The sequence below is a fragment of the Triturus cristatus genome, chromosome 2_2 (genome assembly GCF_964204655.1).
Source record: "Triturus cristatus chromosome 2_2, aTriCri1.1, whole genome shotgun sequence".
Lineage (NCBI taxonomy): Eukaryota > Metazoa > Chordata > Amphibia > Caudata > Salamandridae > Triturus > Triturus cristatus.
Genome location: NC_140582.1, coordinates 54310802 through 54326106, shown reverse-complemented (window position 1 = coordinate 54326106; position 15305 = coordinate 54310802). Strand labels below are relative to the sequence as shown.

The window sequence follows — 15305 nt, the reverse complement described above, 5'->3', positions numbered from 1 at the left end:
TCAAAACTTCCTATTTGCACACCCAACACCCTTTTCGGTTGTTCTCTATCATCAGCTACAGCTTTTTGAACCACTGTTTGCATTGCCCTCTTGCTAAACTCCTTCTCGGCTCGTATACGCCTCTGCTTAGCTTCCTTCTGCCATACATGCAAAGTATCAAATATCGACTGGCTACTTCTTCTAGCGAATAATTTGTCCTGTAAATAATTAAATTTTTATTCGTCAAAGGTACCATCCAGTGGCCCCTGAAGCTCAGTAATGTCCCTCCTGTACTTGTGCCACAATGTACGAAACATAATAAGGCCAATACCGTGCTTTACATACATCTCAAAATTCGGAGTGCCGTCTGGAGGCTCAGGCTGCCTTTCCTCCAATTGATGCTCAGCAGAGCAACAGCGACACCCCAAGCACCACACATTTCTCCAACAAGGCATCCTAGCATCAGACACACTCACTATCCACTAAATCAACACACAAACACACACAATGAAAACACTCAGACTGCACCAAGACAAGTCAGTCCTCAGACTGCACCAAGGAAATGACCCAAGTAAGGCCACCCGGGTCCCTCTCAGCGTCCTCTAGCCTTCCAATAAATAAAGAGTTGATGATGCAGTAGAGAATACAAGCAAACTAGTTTATTCTCAAAGTACACTGCAGTGGAGTCCAATCTGCCCAGCCTCCTATGATGGCTGATGAGGGACTGACTCTAACTAGCATAAAGTTACATTATGTATGTTCTGGAGCCCGCAAAGACCCGCTTATTATGGAAAATCACTGGTAGCTGTCGTAATACAAGGAGGGTACAGAACATAAGTTTCTATTACGCAGTCTGGCGCAAGCTATCTACTGCTCAAGGCCGTCTGGCTTATCCTCCCCACTAGACAGGTGGGAGAAGGCCTGTATGTAACAGAAAAGGCATGCGTTAACGAGCAAGATTCAGCATTTGAGAAACAAAACTTACCAAGGACAATTTCTCGTAAATGATCAAGTAACAGTTTGATTATAATACAAAATGGCGTCTTCGAGGGGTAAAATGGTGGCACAGATGCCAATCTAACTTACATAACATCTGCCCTTGTTAGTTGCGTATACACCTAGCAAGAATATATTATAGGATAGCTAAATAAATGCTAACATAATACCAGGTAAAATATAAACAATATAGCAGTAATACATTTCAATTCTAACACACGTTCGATATTCACAGATTCATCACAATGGTCAGCACAGCCCCCCGTAACATCGCAATGTATTGGTGAAAGTTGATGCACAATCAAATATATTCAGATGCTAACTGAAACACCATTGTACTCACTCAGATAACCCTCTCATACTGTTACATCCACGTACACATATACTCAGAGACTCACACAGCCATTCACAGTCCCACTTAGAGACTATGCACCCACTCACAGACCCACACAGACGATCATGCATCCACTCACAAACCCTTTCACTCATGCACCCACTCATACACCCACTCTGACACTCAAGCCCCTTCTCACAGACTCACACAGACTTACACAGAGTCATCAGTTATGTCATTTGAGACGCCATTAGTGATGTTACTCACCATGTCAATGGGTGATGTAATATGTGAAGTCATAAGCAGTGTATTGTGGGGGCATGAGTTATAGTTAGCTCAGCTAACTATAACTGCTGAATTTTGCTGGTTTTGTATAAATGAACAAAGCAAACACAAGGAGATGATGGGCGGAGCGCTGAAACATTTCAGACACTCACCCCCAGTCACAGATCTAGGTTGAATCCATCAGCATTCTTTAGCTTACTTTGCCACCTCAGTTCTGATTCAGCTATATGGAAATCAGTCTTGACCCTGTGCCTCATGGGAACAGTCCGGCACAAACTGCCAAGCCAGGTCTTCCCTGAACCGGAAACAAGCATCCTGGGACCAGTTTCTGGGTAACACCTTTCATCAGCCAGGCTAGCTTGCATCAAGTGGCAAAGTGAGAAAGGGACCCACATCTGGCCTTACCATGCTCACTTCACCACTGGATTGAAGCTAGCCTGGTTGATGAGGGCTATTAGCCCAAAACGGCTCCCAGGATGGTGGTTTCCAGTCCAGGGAAGACATGGCTTGGCAGTTCGTGCTAGACTAGATGAGGCACATGGTCAAGACTGATTTGCATATAGCTGTGTCTGAACTGGGGTGCTAAAGTGTGCTAAAGAAAATGATGGATTTGATCCAGATCTGTGACGGGGTGAGTGTCTGAAAAGTTTCAGTGCTCCGTCCATCAATTCCTTGTGTTTGCTTTGTACGCCCTAAGTTGGCAGGGTATGCCCATACGTGGGTCCCTTGCTCACTTCACCACTGGATTCAAGCTAGCCTGGCTGATGAGGGCTGTTAGCCAGAAACCAGTCCCAGAATGCTTGTTTCCGGTCCAGGGAAGACATGGCTAGGCAGTTTGGGCTGGACTGTTCCCATGAGGCACAGGGTCAAGACTGATTTGCATATAGCTGTGTCTGAACTGGTGTGGCGAAGTGAGCTAAAGAACGATGATGGATTCAGATTCAACCTAGTTCTGTGACTGGGGGTGTGTGTCTGAAAAGTTTCAGCCATCCGTCCATCATCTCCTTGTGTTTGCTTTGTTCGCCCTAAGTTGGCATGCTATGCCCAGATGTGGCTCCCTTACTCACTTCGCCACTGGATTCAAGCTAGCCCGGCTGATGAGGGCTGTTGGCCTGAAACCGGTCCCAGGATGCTTATTTCCAGTCCAGGGAGGACCTGGTCTGACCAATGTTCCTACACTTCCTCGTGGAGAGCTTGAGCATTGGTCAAACTTAAAAAACAAAGCATTGCACTTCCTGAGTACGAAGACAGGTCTAAGCAATATATTGTTCTCTGAGTTTAAAATGGTGCGCCGAATACCGTGGGTTGAAAGATCAAGCAAGTCGTTGCCTGGAGATTGTGTTGTGCTTTCTTTTAGGTCCCCAAGTCTGGTGAAGAATATACTGGACAGGCTGGGCCAGTGGCCGGTTGGAAGCAGGGGGATAAGTGTAGTTGCCCTTGGCTTCTTTTATCGACCCCCGAGAACACCACACCACTTCCTCTAGAGGAAGGAAATGCTATGGGCTTTACACAGCATAGATATGGTGTCCCAGTTCATAACCCCTTTGACCCTCTTTACTCTTTGGAGGAGGTTGACTGACTGGCTTCTCCAACTTTTAGAGATGGAAGGCTGGGAGAGGGAAGTACTAAGAGCCCTAAAACCAGGCCAATGGTCATGGGAGTTCCCCTAAGGCAATTGACAGGAGGGGTCGTCCCGTTGACATGTAAAAAGGTTTGTGGGGGGAGGGGAGAAGGTGCTGAGTGTTCGATCTTTGTACTGGAGCAACCTGTGTGCACCACAGGCCTGCCTGTGCCATCTAGTATGCACTCCATCACTGTTGCAAAGCAGATTCCAGCATGCTCCCATTCCTCGGTGGTTGCCCCGACTTGCTCCTTTATCTCATGGAACATCTCAGGGCTACGTTCAAAGTTACAGAAACCAGTCTGGTGCAAATGTACCGGGAATACTGACATTGTATGTACGCAGGAAACCTGGGCAATAGAACCACTTCATATTAACAGCTTTAAGACCTTTCACACCCAGGCAGTGAAGGGTTTGGGGGGAAGACCAAAGGGTGGTATCTGTACATACATTTCTAATGGGTTGCTTTTAAACAAAATTGCTTTTCATGTGGGTGACTGTTTTTATCATATGATTGTATTAACACTAAGTGCATCCAACTGTATAATATTGATTAATTTTTATAATAATGCCCCCTCTGAGCAACTTGGACTAGTGATAAAAAACGTAAGCGAAGAATTGAAGGCCATATGTAATGGAATCACTAAAGATACAATGATTATTTTGATGGGGGATTTTAACTGTGCCTTGTGTAATAATGTGGATCATAGAATGTGTGGTTTGCCAAACGATGAAGAATATAGTGCCCATTTTTGTCACACAAGAGTGGGAGACCCATTCAATGAGCTTATTTTTTCCTTGGATTTAGGTTATGCCAATGAGTTGCTGGCCACCCCAGTTCCCATGTAACACACTTTCAACTACTATAGAGTTTATTTTAGCCTCACACTTGCACGCACACATGGTCCTCTCTTTTACCGTGGGGGATAATGGACTGAGCGACCACTTCCCCCTTTCTTTACTGGTCAGGTTACCCATCTTGAGACCCAATAACTCTAACAAGACTACACAAGTATTGGAAAACATCGAACTGGACAAAACCACTGGATACCCCTTAAGGTGGGCGAAAGTAGATCCAGACACCCTGACCAAAAATGTGTTTATGAATTTCAAGTCCGCAATCAAAACTTGCTTAAATGATTTAGCACCCGATGCTAACATTATGCACTCCTTTTATGAAATTTCCAAGGAGGTTAAGAACTTGCTAACTGTTCAGCATCGTAAGATCAAGAAAAATCACGGGTGGTTTGACAAGAAATGCACCAAATCTTATTCTAAGATGAAAAAAGAATTGCATAAGCATCCCAGATCGTTACTCAAAGTCAAACAGGCTAAATTGGAATATAGAGGGTCGGTCTTATATAGGAAGCATACTCTACGTATTGAAGCATGGGACTCTCTCCATAGTGCGGTGCAATTGGAAGATAGTGATGCATTTTGGAAAGTCCTGAGGGCCCCTTTTCTATCCTTAAATGATGGCCCATCAGTAGAAATAGCTATTTTTGAAGAACCTTGGATTACCCACTTTTCTGGGTTGTATAGTGACCAAGGAAACCAGGGATTGACACTGGTTGACACCACCAGTGACATTTATGACTGGGTTGATCTTAAAATTACCATGGAAGAAGTGAATAGGGCCCTGGCCCTTAGTTTGGGAGGTAAGGCACCGGGTCCTGACGGGGTACCAGTTGATTTGTTTAAATTTAACGTGCCTTTTGGGGGCCCCTATTGACCCAAGTTATTAACGCCAGCATCAAGTCTACTTTCCCCAAGACCTGGGTGGAGTCCACTATCATTCCTATTTTTAAAAAGGGGGACTGCCATGACCCGGGGTGCTACAGACCCATTTCCCTTTTGGACTCTATGGTGAAAGTGGTTGGGCGGGTTATATTAGAGCACCTGCAAGATTGGGCTGAGGACACCCAGATTTTATCTGACCTACAGTATGGCTTTCACGCCGGACTAGGCACAATAGAACAGAGTCTGAACTTAGCCATCCTGGTGGGCAAATCTACTAGAGCCAAACAGGGTAGCCTGTTCTTGGCTTTTGTGGACCTCACCACGGCCTTTGATTCTGTAAGACATGAAAGGCTGTGGGAGGTCCTTGAGGCAACAGGGGTTTACCCCCATATAATTGTTTTTTAAAGATGTTTGTACAGTGGAGCTGTTTCAAGTGTGCGGTATGGTCTGGGAGGGGAGTGCTCTAAGGCTTTCCCTATTAGGATAGGGGTCAGACAAGGCTGTGTTCTGGCCTCCTTCCTTTTTAACCTTTACATTAATGGAGTTGGTGAAGCACTAGAATCGAAGGGCAAAGATTTCCCCCAAGTTGGAGGCCGTCCCATACTGGCACTCCTTTATGCGGATGATGTCGTGCTAATGGCTCGTACCCAAAATGGCCTCCAGAGGATCTTGGATAGCTTTGGCCAGTTTATGATGGACCTTGGTCTTAATATAAACATCTCAAAGACCTTTGTGATGAGATGTAGGCAATGGACCCAGAGGACAGGTGAAATATTTGTTGCTGGGAAGAAGTTTGCTTCAACTAAAAAAAATGCTACCTAGGTATTTTAGTTAATCATAAAGACACCTGGGCTCAAACAATTTCTGCCAAAAAAATGGCATTTAGCAGAGCAACTTCAGCTCTAGTAACCTTTGCTAAAAAGCTAGGAAGGAAACCATCCCCCAAAACTCCTGAAAATATACAAGGCCAAGTGTATTACAATGGCATCTTATGGGGCAGGGGTGTGGGGCTTCACAAACACTCTCCCACTACAAATTGTAGAAAATTCTTTTTTAAGGAACATTCTCTCCGCACCCCTGAGTACATCCTCTTATATTTGCCATGAGGAGTTGGGTCTCATAATATATTGCTGATCTTATAAAACTAGAGCCAATACTTCTGTGGCACAGAATTTGGTGTAAACATCAGACAAAGTTAAAAAGAGAGATCCTTGAAGATAGCTTGAGGCTGGAAGGGGCGCTAATGATTACCTGGATCAAGTTTGTCCATGATTTTATGAACGATTTGGGACATCCAGAGTTTTTCTCTGATCCAACCACTTTACTGGCAATTCCAATAAAGACCTTAAGAAAAGAGGGTCTCCAATTTCTGGAATCCAGCAGAATGGCAGGGAAAGTTCCCAAAATCAGCGTGAGGCAACACCAGTTGCAAATCACAGCGCCGGGATTGGAGCCGTACCTACTCTTTGTACCCAGGTCATTTGACAGATTTCTTTTAACAAGATTTAGACTGAGTAATGTTCACAGATTATTGTCTTGGCCAAAAATAAATGATTGGTCCCAGGTATCACCTTTATGTCCGTGTGATAACACCTGCGAAAATCCACAGTTCACCTAGTCCTGTTTTGTAAATTTTATATTGACCCAAGGAAAATTTGGATAATTCAATTTTTAAGAAACTCAGGGTTAATACAGTATGGCCCAGCCCTGGTTTTACTCCAGCTACTGGAAAACAAGCACACAGCATGGAGAGTAGCTATGTTTTTAAAGAATGGAGTTTTATCTTAGGAAACGTACCACAATTACTGAGTCGTAACTTGTGCACGTCTCCTTGTGGGTGCGTGATTTTATAATAGGAAATTAATTGGAATTGATACCTTGTTTTCTGTACTCATTGAGAAGATTTTTAAAATTTTCTGGTATTTATTTTTGTAAAATCAACATGAAATGTAATTGATTTGATTTGCTTTTATGACTGCTTTAAAAAACAGCTGAATAAAGCTTATTTGATTTGATTTGAATGAAGGGTATTGTGTCGTTCTGGGTTCCCATGTTTAATAGCCGTGACATACGTCACCTTGCCAGAGTAGTTGAGGGAGTCATTAACACTACTGCTGGTATACTGACTAATATTACAGTCGAGCTCCAAGCTATAACACTCGTCTCGCTTCAAAATCGGATGGTTTTAGATGTCATTCTAGCTGACCGGGGTGGAGCATGTCGTATCATCGGCAGCAGTTGCTGCATTTATATACCCAATAGTGCCCCGACTGTATATTCTGCAATACAGAAATTACACAAACTTGCCTCAGAGATTCACCAAGACACTGGTTCATGGTTCCTCACAGGGTGGCTCTGGGGTCTGCTGGCTTAATGGGGTTGGAAGATATTCTTTGTCCTAATAGCCATCCCAGGGTTTATCTTTGCCTGTTGTTTGTACAGCAATTGCCTCTCAGCCTGTTGCATGTATTGTGTGAGTAAACTCACCACCAGAATTACACTGCCCAAACAGGATAATAAGTACTCCCCCATGATGCTGCAAGAAATTCAGTCAATTATGCTGATTGACGAAGGAATATTCGAGTATTAAATGACGTTTCTTTCATGCTCACATTTGCTTTGATTTCATTTTGCAATATGAATGACTATGTAATTCTCCTCTTCCCACTTAGAATTGTAAAGAACCCTGCCGGATAGCAATAAAGCTTTTAGCCACATATGCTAAAAGGAGGGTCTGTTAGGTTTGAAATTCCCCTTCCCGTTGTGCACTTACACATGCTATATTAGGTTAGCAATATGTGGCTAAATAGACGCCATTTGTATTCATGTTATGCAACCCACTGAGTAATCCTCCCAACATGTAAGCTTTAGTTAGCTTGTGTGACTCCATTTTGTATTCTGCAATCACTAGAAGACTGCTTGGGCTGCGCTCGTACTGGGCCTTATTTTTAATCCTCTTGCCTCAGCAGTACACTGTGTTTCGTTATTATTTTTCTTTCCTGTTCAGGGCTGTAACCTGACTTGCTAATGAACTGATGTTCTTTCTTTGTATTCCAATTTCAATCTGTAGCTCTGCTCTCATGTTAGAGACTGAGACTCGGCACCGTGGCCTTGGACTACTGTTTGTGCCCACACTCGGAAGGTGTTAGCTCATCTCTCTGTACCTCCTTGTTCATTTCTGGCTCAAGCCGGTAACTTTCCATTAGAGGCGTGGCCGAAGTCTCCAGAAGGGTTTATTATGTATTAGCTCACCGTGGGGCGACAGTCTTCTCGGCAGACATCTTAGGGTGAAGGCCTAACTGGGCTCCTCTGCAGAGTATATGCTTAATAAAGTGAGTTCGTATTCTCTACTGTCTGACCAACTCTTCATTTTGGGGAAGGCATAGAAGGTGGTTGTAAATGACCCGCGTGGCCCTAGAGGGCCCCATTCTTCAGAGAAAAAATGCAGTTTGGGGTTAAAGCTATCAACATATCCGAACGGGGGCAAGGGGATAGACAAGTTAACTCCCCGCGGTTGCCATCCAGGTTCATAGAGAGCCGCCATTCTGTTTGAACGATATCATTACTGATGGCACTAATGGCCCATTCTAGCATCTGATCAATTGAAGTCAGTTTAACCGGCAGAGATGAAACAACACCGCAATCGCCCGCTTTTTTCCTACACATGATCAAAGCACGTGGCCTGTATAACAAGGGCATGGGTAAATAACAGCAAACTTACACAAACAAGAGTCCTGAAGCAAAGTAGAGACCACTATTCAAAATTTTAAAAATCAAAACAGTACCTTTCAGATGTTAGTTCAATTTCCAGAAGCGGCTTGGTGGCTTTGGCGACCTCAGATCAAATTTGAGGCTTGACGGTAAAGCCCTCACGAACAGCCGCTGATGGGCTCAGACTGGCCATCTCTTTGCCTGGTGTTTGCCCGGGCACGTCCCACAAAGCGGGGACTCCAGGCAAAAGAAATATGCACTTTGGGGTGCGGGATGAATGGCGTGAGTGGCGGCTGGCGCGAGCATCTCTGGATCCTATGGTCCTGCCCCCACCAGCACAGTCAAGATGGGCGTCCCACAAAGCGGGGACCCCAGGCAAAAGAATGAGTGGCGTGAGTGGCGGTTGCCGCAAGCGTCTCCGGGACCTGTGTTCCTGCCCCACCAGCACAGTCAAGACGGGAATCCAGTTGTTCCTTTGCAGTGGGTGGACTTCAAAGAAAGCTTTGAAGGACACAGAGGTCCACCCTTCCTGCAGTGGCTCCAGACTCACTACAGGGTGGTATGCAGCTCTTAGTGTATGGACAGGGCACAGCCTATCCAGTTGTAATTGTGAGGCAGTGCCCAGCTCCTACCTCTCATCTCCCAGGATGGTCCAATGTTGCTGCGGTGTGAATTTACCCTAAAAAATTCAAAGACAAGAGGCGTTTGGACAAACAGAAACATTTGGTTTAATAAAACACCGCAGCTGGGTGGCAGCGCTCAGAGTCGGGTCTGTAAACTGTCTCAGAGTACAAGGGTGTTCAGCCGATTCTTATACATTTCACAAAGTATAATAAAACGATTAGACATTCTCAAAAAGTTCTTAAATCCGGACCTAAACCGGGAGCCATAAATATGATTATCCGATAGGGACAAAAGGTGGCTCTCGTTCTTGCATAGGTATTGTGCTTGTCCGGATGTCCGGCATGGAGAGTGCGTGATCAGTGTGTGTGCAGTGTGCATACTGTATCCTGATTGGTTGAGTGTTCCTAACTACATGTGGCATCTAACTTTGTGGTATTTTGGGTATGTGAGCCCCTTCGACCAAAAGAGTTGTTTTGGAGCCAGTCTCTTCAGGCTTGTTTGTGGTGCAGCTGCCCATCTGGGGAATCAAATTGATCTGGGTTCTCCATGAGTGCACGTTTGTCCCCGGATTAAGTGTAATTCCACCTGTAGCATGTCAATCTATACATATGGGTGCGGCTCGCAGGGGCTGCCTAATCATGTATCTTGGGCTTGAGGTAGCTGAAGATGGATTTGACAACAAAGATATAATTTCCATATTGCAAGTACATCCAACACGATGATCGTCACTATGGGTACATACAGCATAATCATTGCTATTACGGGCACATACACTGTCATTACTGATGTTGCAAGTACGCATGTTGTCATTACTGTGATCGCGGGTACATATAATCATTACAGGCACTTTGGTTATGGTATACATTGATATCATGAGGTTTGCATTTATCATCCTTAGTAAGTGTATTGTGGTTATGGCATACATTGATATCATGAGTATTGAATTTATCAAAATATTATGGCTGTACGGTTTATGGCTGTTGCCTACAGTAATATTACAGGGACTGCATTTATCGGCATTGTTGTTACTCTTATGCATGTTTTGGCTCGTGCACATATTACATTACAGGGATTGCATTTGTCAACATTATTGTTATGATGCAAACTGTTGTTATCAAATACTCTGTAATGACAATGGTTGGTATTGGCAGTCTTATGCGTACATATATCAAGACATACATTGACATCGAATTTATCCATTCATCCATTTTATCACCATCAAGACAAACCTAAAGCTCCCTTTGTGCATGGCCATCTAGCAGGAATACACAAAGCCCAGGTGTCACCCAGCTCAGACTGAAAAGAGACCGGCAGAAGGCACCAAAATGGCCAAAGTAATTAAAGTCAGCTTTCTAAAAGTGGCCTTTGCTAAACTAATTTAAAATCCAACTTCAACATGAGTTGGGATTTTTAAGGTGAAAGTCCAGTGACACCAAACTTGAAAAGTCTATCACTTCCCAAATGGGGATTACACTTAAAAGATGTAATAAGGTAATCAAAAGTGTTATCCAATGGGAGAGATAGGCCTTGCAGTAGTGAAAAACAAAATTGGGAGTTTTTAAGTACCAAGACATGTAAAACTTAAGAGTACATGTCCTGCTCTTTAAATTCATTGCACCCTGCCCTGTGGTTATATAGGGCCTTCCTTAGTGGTGACTTCTAACTATAAAAAAGGGACATTTTGGGTTTGGGAAGAGGTGGTCGAGACAGCAGTGCAAAACTGCACAAACATGCTCTACAGTGGCTGGCCATAGACTTGGTTGAGGGGCTACTTATGTGGGTGGCACAATCAGTGCTACATGCCCACTAATAGCATTTAATTTACAGATCCTAGGCATATGTAGTGCACTTTACTAGGGACTTATAAGTAAATTAAATATACCAATTGGGGTCAAGCCAATGTTACCAGGTTTATGGGAGAGAGCACAAGTATTTTAGCATCAGCAGTTGTAAAGTGCACAGAGTACTAAAGCCAGCAAAAATTAGATCAGACAAATGGAGGAAGGCAGGCACAAAGTTTAGGGCAGACCACCCTAAAGCTGTCAGGTCTAAAACTGTCCTTGCTTTTTGCTTGTGGTGAACATTCGCACATTGCATTTCTTGAGGCATTATTTTTTTGGTGCATCATGCGGAAAGGATAATTGTTTCCAGAAAACGATTCTCACAAACACATTTTATGTTTCTTGCTGCACAATCTATTTCCCTTCTGCCTTTTTAATTTTTAGCAAATAATCTGTCCTACAAATTTGAACCGGAAGATTTATTTTCAGTGCAGATTTACTCATGATTGATGCATTAGTTGCTTAATTTTGATATGTAGTTCCCACTATCATAGACAACTTTTGTCTTTTAAGCATGTCTGTTTCAAATTGGAAACCATTTCAAAGACTGTTAGACAGGCAAAACCCATCGGAGAAAAGAAAGTATGATGTAGATGCACAGAATGTTTTACACCTTTCTCCTCCAATCTAACAAAATTAGGCCACATAACACCTCCTATCAAAAATCTGATTAAACAAATTGTGGTGTGTTCAGTACTGTTTGAAGCTAACCCATCAACTTGTATTAGCCCATTTGAAATATTAACAATTTTGTAGGATGATCCAAAACATAGTCTAGATACAAAATTAAAAATGTTTTTACATGTCACTTCTGCTATTCTCCTGTTTTCTTTGGATATCTGTTGTGAATAAACATTATCCCTTTATTTTTTCCTTTTGTAGGGGATGATGCCCAGGCTGAACGCGCTGGGATGAATGGTAAAATGTCTTACTTTTTCTATGGGGATTTACCAATTTTAGATTTTTTAATTGTGCCCTCCGACAACCAATGAGATAATGCAGGAGGCGGTAGTCAGTAAAAGGCACTTGGAAGCAGCTGGATGCTCTAAAAGTGTACACAGTTACTTCCAAGAAACATGAAAGTAGAAACACATGTTTTTATTCATGGGGCAATAGCCACCAGCCACTCTGCCTTAGTTCATCCTCATTGTTCGAAAATTTGCTTTGTGTGCCACTGCATCTATTTCTAAATGGCAACAGTGTTTGCAACCAGATTTGCCCCACCTTCATCAGTGTCCACTTGCTTCCCCTGCATGCCGTCATCACCTTCACCCACCTAAAGATGCTCATATGCCTAAAATAAAATATACAGAAATAAGCCATTTCTGTCACTGTAGCAAACAGAGTAACTCCCTCTCTGGCTATTTCCTCCTTGAAATCACTCACGAGGCCTTCAAGAAAATCTAAAAGCTCTTTTCAGCAACATGGTAACGTGACATTATATCATTCTTCCCACCTGGGGGACAGTTTGTTACAGCCCTTCCAGTTTATGCACCCCAAAACCTCTAATGCTCCCAACCTTGTCGTCCACTCATATTGCCCTTAGCTATGAAGTACTAATATATGGGAGTGAGGGGGTTACTAAAAGTGTCCACCCTAATATAATGGAAAGTTGACAAGAGAGTTTTTGTAAACTATGTTTTAAATCCTGATTATAAAGTGGCATTTAATTTATGTGGTAGGGTTGGTTTGAACATTAATTTAACAATTAACAGTTGTCATTCAAACATGATGATACAACTTTATCATTTTATTTACAAGGTGTTAAGTTGTGGAGCGAGTACACATTATTGGGTTCTCTTTGTGTAAGACCTTTCTTGCTTACATATTCATACTGGTTGCAGTTACTTCCTCACTTTGCCCCTAGACTTTAGTGCAAGTTGTGGGGAATCATTGTAGAAGAATCATTACTGCTGTCCTTACTCTTCTTTCTGGAAGGAGTATGAGTATGGAGCCAGGAAAAGTCGAGACAGGTCAGTTTGCCCTCCTTCTTTGTGAAGGAGGTCTCTCAAGACTGGAATTACTTCTCACCCTCGTGAAGCCATTCCTAACGATTCAGATCACTCCTGTTTGTTATTTCCCAGACCTTTTCCTGTGTCTTCTTATGGTTATTCCTTGGTTATGATGACGATCAAGGCTTCCATAGTGTTTCCTCCTTGGAGAGGGTGAAATGTATTCCCAAAATTGCAGCCTCAGGTGAAGATCTCCCGTTTATCCTCCAACTGACAATTGTCTTCAGGAAGGGCTGCCAAATACTAGTGGACACGGGTTCTGTTTATTGCAACAATATACCGGCTTTTTAAAAGGGAATGGAGGTATCCTTATATGTCTGTTTCCTTGTTTCATGGAAAGGTAAATACTTTTGGACAAATGTGATATGAAGCTTCCTCGGTCAATCCTTATTGATATACACTTGGCAAACTTGACAGGGCAGACTGCTCTGATTGCAGAGGACATTGTAATTTCAGAGCCTTTTGTTAGGAAGGCACAAGGTTCTTGAGACCCCCAAGAAATTTGCACGGTTTTGGTCTATTTTCTATGCAAGGTTTAGGCTACATGTAATGTATTTAAATGTGGGGTTATGGGCGTTAAGTGATTGAAATGAGTTTCAAGTATGTTTTATGTATTTATAAGATTTTATGAAGTTTTTTACATTTTTTAAAATGTATGTGTATCTTTTATGGTTATCTTTTAACCGAATAGACTTTTTTCTATTGACTATTTGATTGACTGGAGATTGACGCAAAACACATGTAAGGGTCTATTTCTATTAAATTAAGGCCGGGGTTTTGTCCGTTTTAACTTTTTTGTACTACTATGGAATGCTCACACATATTCTCTTACTTGTTCATTTCAGGGTCCCCATTACGTCTACGCATATATACGGGTTCTTTTTCACATATGGGAGAATTCTCAATTATTTGGACCAACGTTTTTTAGACATATAAGGTAGATATCGCCATCCATGACACACAGTTATAGGTGTGGGATATTACACAATATCGCCTCTTTAACTTTGAGGCCTCTTGTTATGGTGAAATTATAAACTAAATTCCTTTCTTTTTTTTCTGATTCTTTCTTAGTTTCTGTTTGCCGGATTTAGTGTCACTTTCACATCACTTTCGTCTTTCCATTCTCAACTCACTTGGGACAAGTTCTGTTGTCCCCACACGACTAAGACGATTTACTTGGTGGTGGTACGGATTTGCATCCTGGCTTTCCTGTTAACTCATATGTGTAGTTCTCTTGTGGTGACTGGTTTTTCAAGCTCTGTGTCTATTTGCTTTTTTGGAGCAAAGTTTTTAGATCAAACTAGGTGGACCATATAGAGAAGATCACTTATATGGTGATACTTGTACTTTCTATTGTTCCTTTCAGTAAATATTTGTACTGTTATTCGCATTATTTACAGCCTTGATAAAGTTACAATCGTAACAAAACACGTGTCTGCTGTTTCCATCGTTGACAACAGAGAGGCTATATGAATCGGACCTCCGTGGGACATATAGCGAAAGCAACACTTGTAGCATCATATTCTTTGTTTTTGGATTGCATTTTAAAACATTTGGGGCCAGATGTAGGTGGCCAAATACCGAGCGCTAACGCTGAAATTCGCAGAATTTCAGCGTTATCGACCGGTAAATAGCCATGTACAATGTAGGTAAAACCAAATCGCAAAATAAGGAATTGCTAAAAATAAGGGAAACCAGTTAACGATTCCTTATTTTGCGATTAGTAGACACCGAAACCCTAAATACCAAATCGCAAAATAAGAAATCGTTAAAAAAATTCGCAACTCGATGTACCAAAAATCGCTATTACCGATTTTTCAAATATTCGGTATTTAGGAGTCGCAAATTACCACTGACTCAAAGCAGGTGGTAATCAGGTGCACTGCATATAAACAGCCCCAAAATGCAACAGTGTGAACACAATGGCGGCCCTCTGTGTCAATGCAAGGTGGCTTCGGATGCAAGCAGCAGGAGTGAGGATCTGGAGACGGGAGGAACGTGTGTACAGACTGCGCATTACATTATTCCAACTGAGTGAGGCTGAAATCCATAAGAGGTACAGGCTTCACCCCCAAACCATCCTAGACCTGATACGGGACCTGCACCCACTCCTGGAGCATCAGACACCAAGGGTGCACGCTATACCACCACATGTCCAGGTG

General features: G+C 42.7%; 1 protein-coding gene across 2 annotated transcripts in view; it reads left to right on the top strand.

The window, feature by feature from the left end:
• LOC146861821 (uncharacterized) overlaps positions 1 to 15305 on the top strand; it is a 1143841-nt gene that overhangs the window by 944758 nt on the left and 183778 nt on the right. For both annotated transcript variants that reach the window (XM_085643198.1, XM_085643199.1), the window contains exon 16: positions 12014 to 12049. In XM_085643198.1, coding sequence (XP_085499324.1) covers positions 12014 to 12049 — 36 coding nt within the window. The remainder of the gene's footprint in view (positions 1 to 12013; positions 12050 to 15305) is intronic.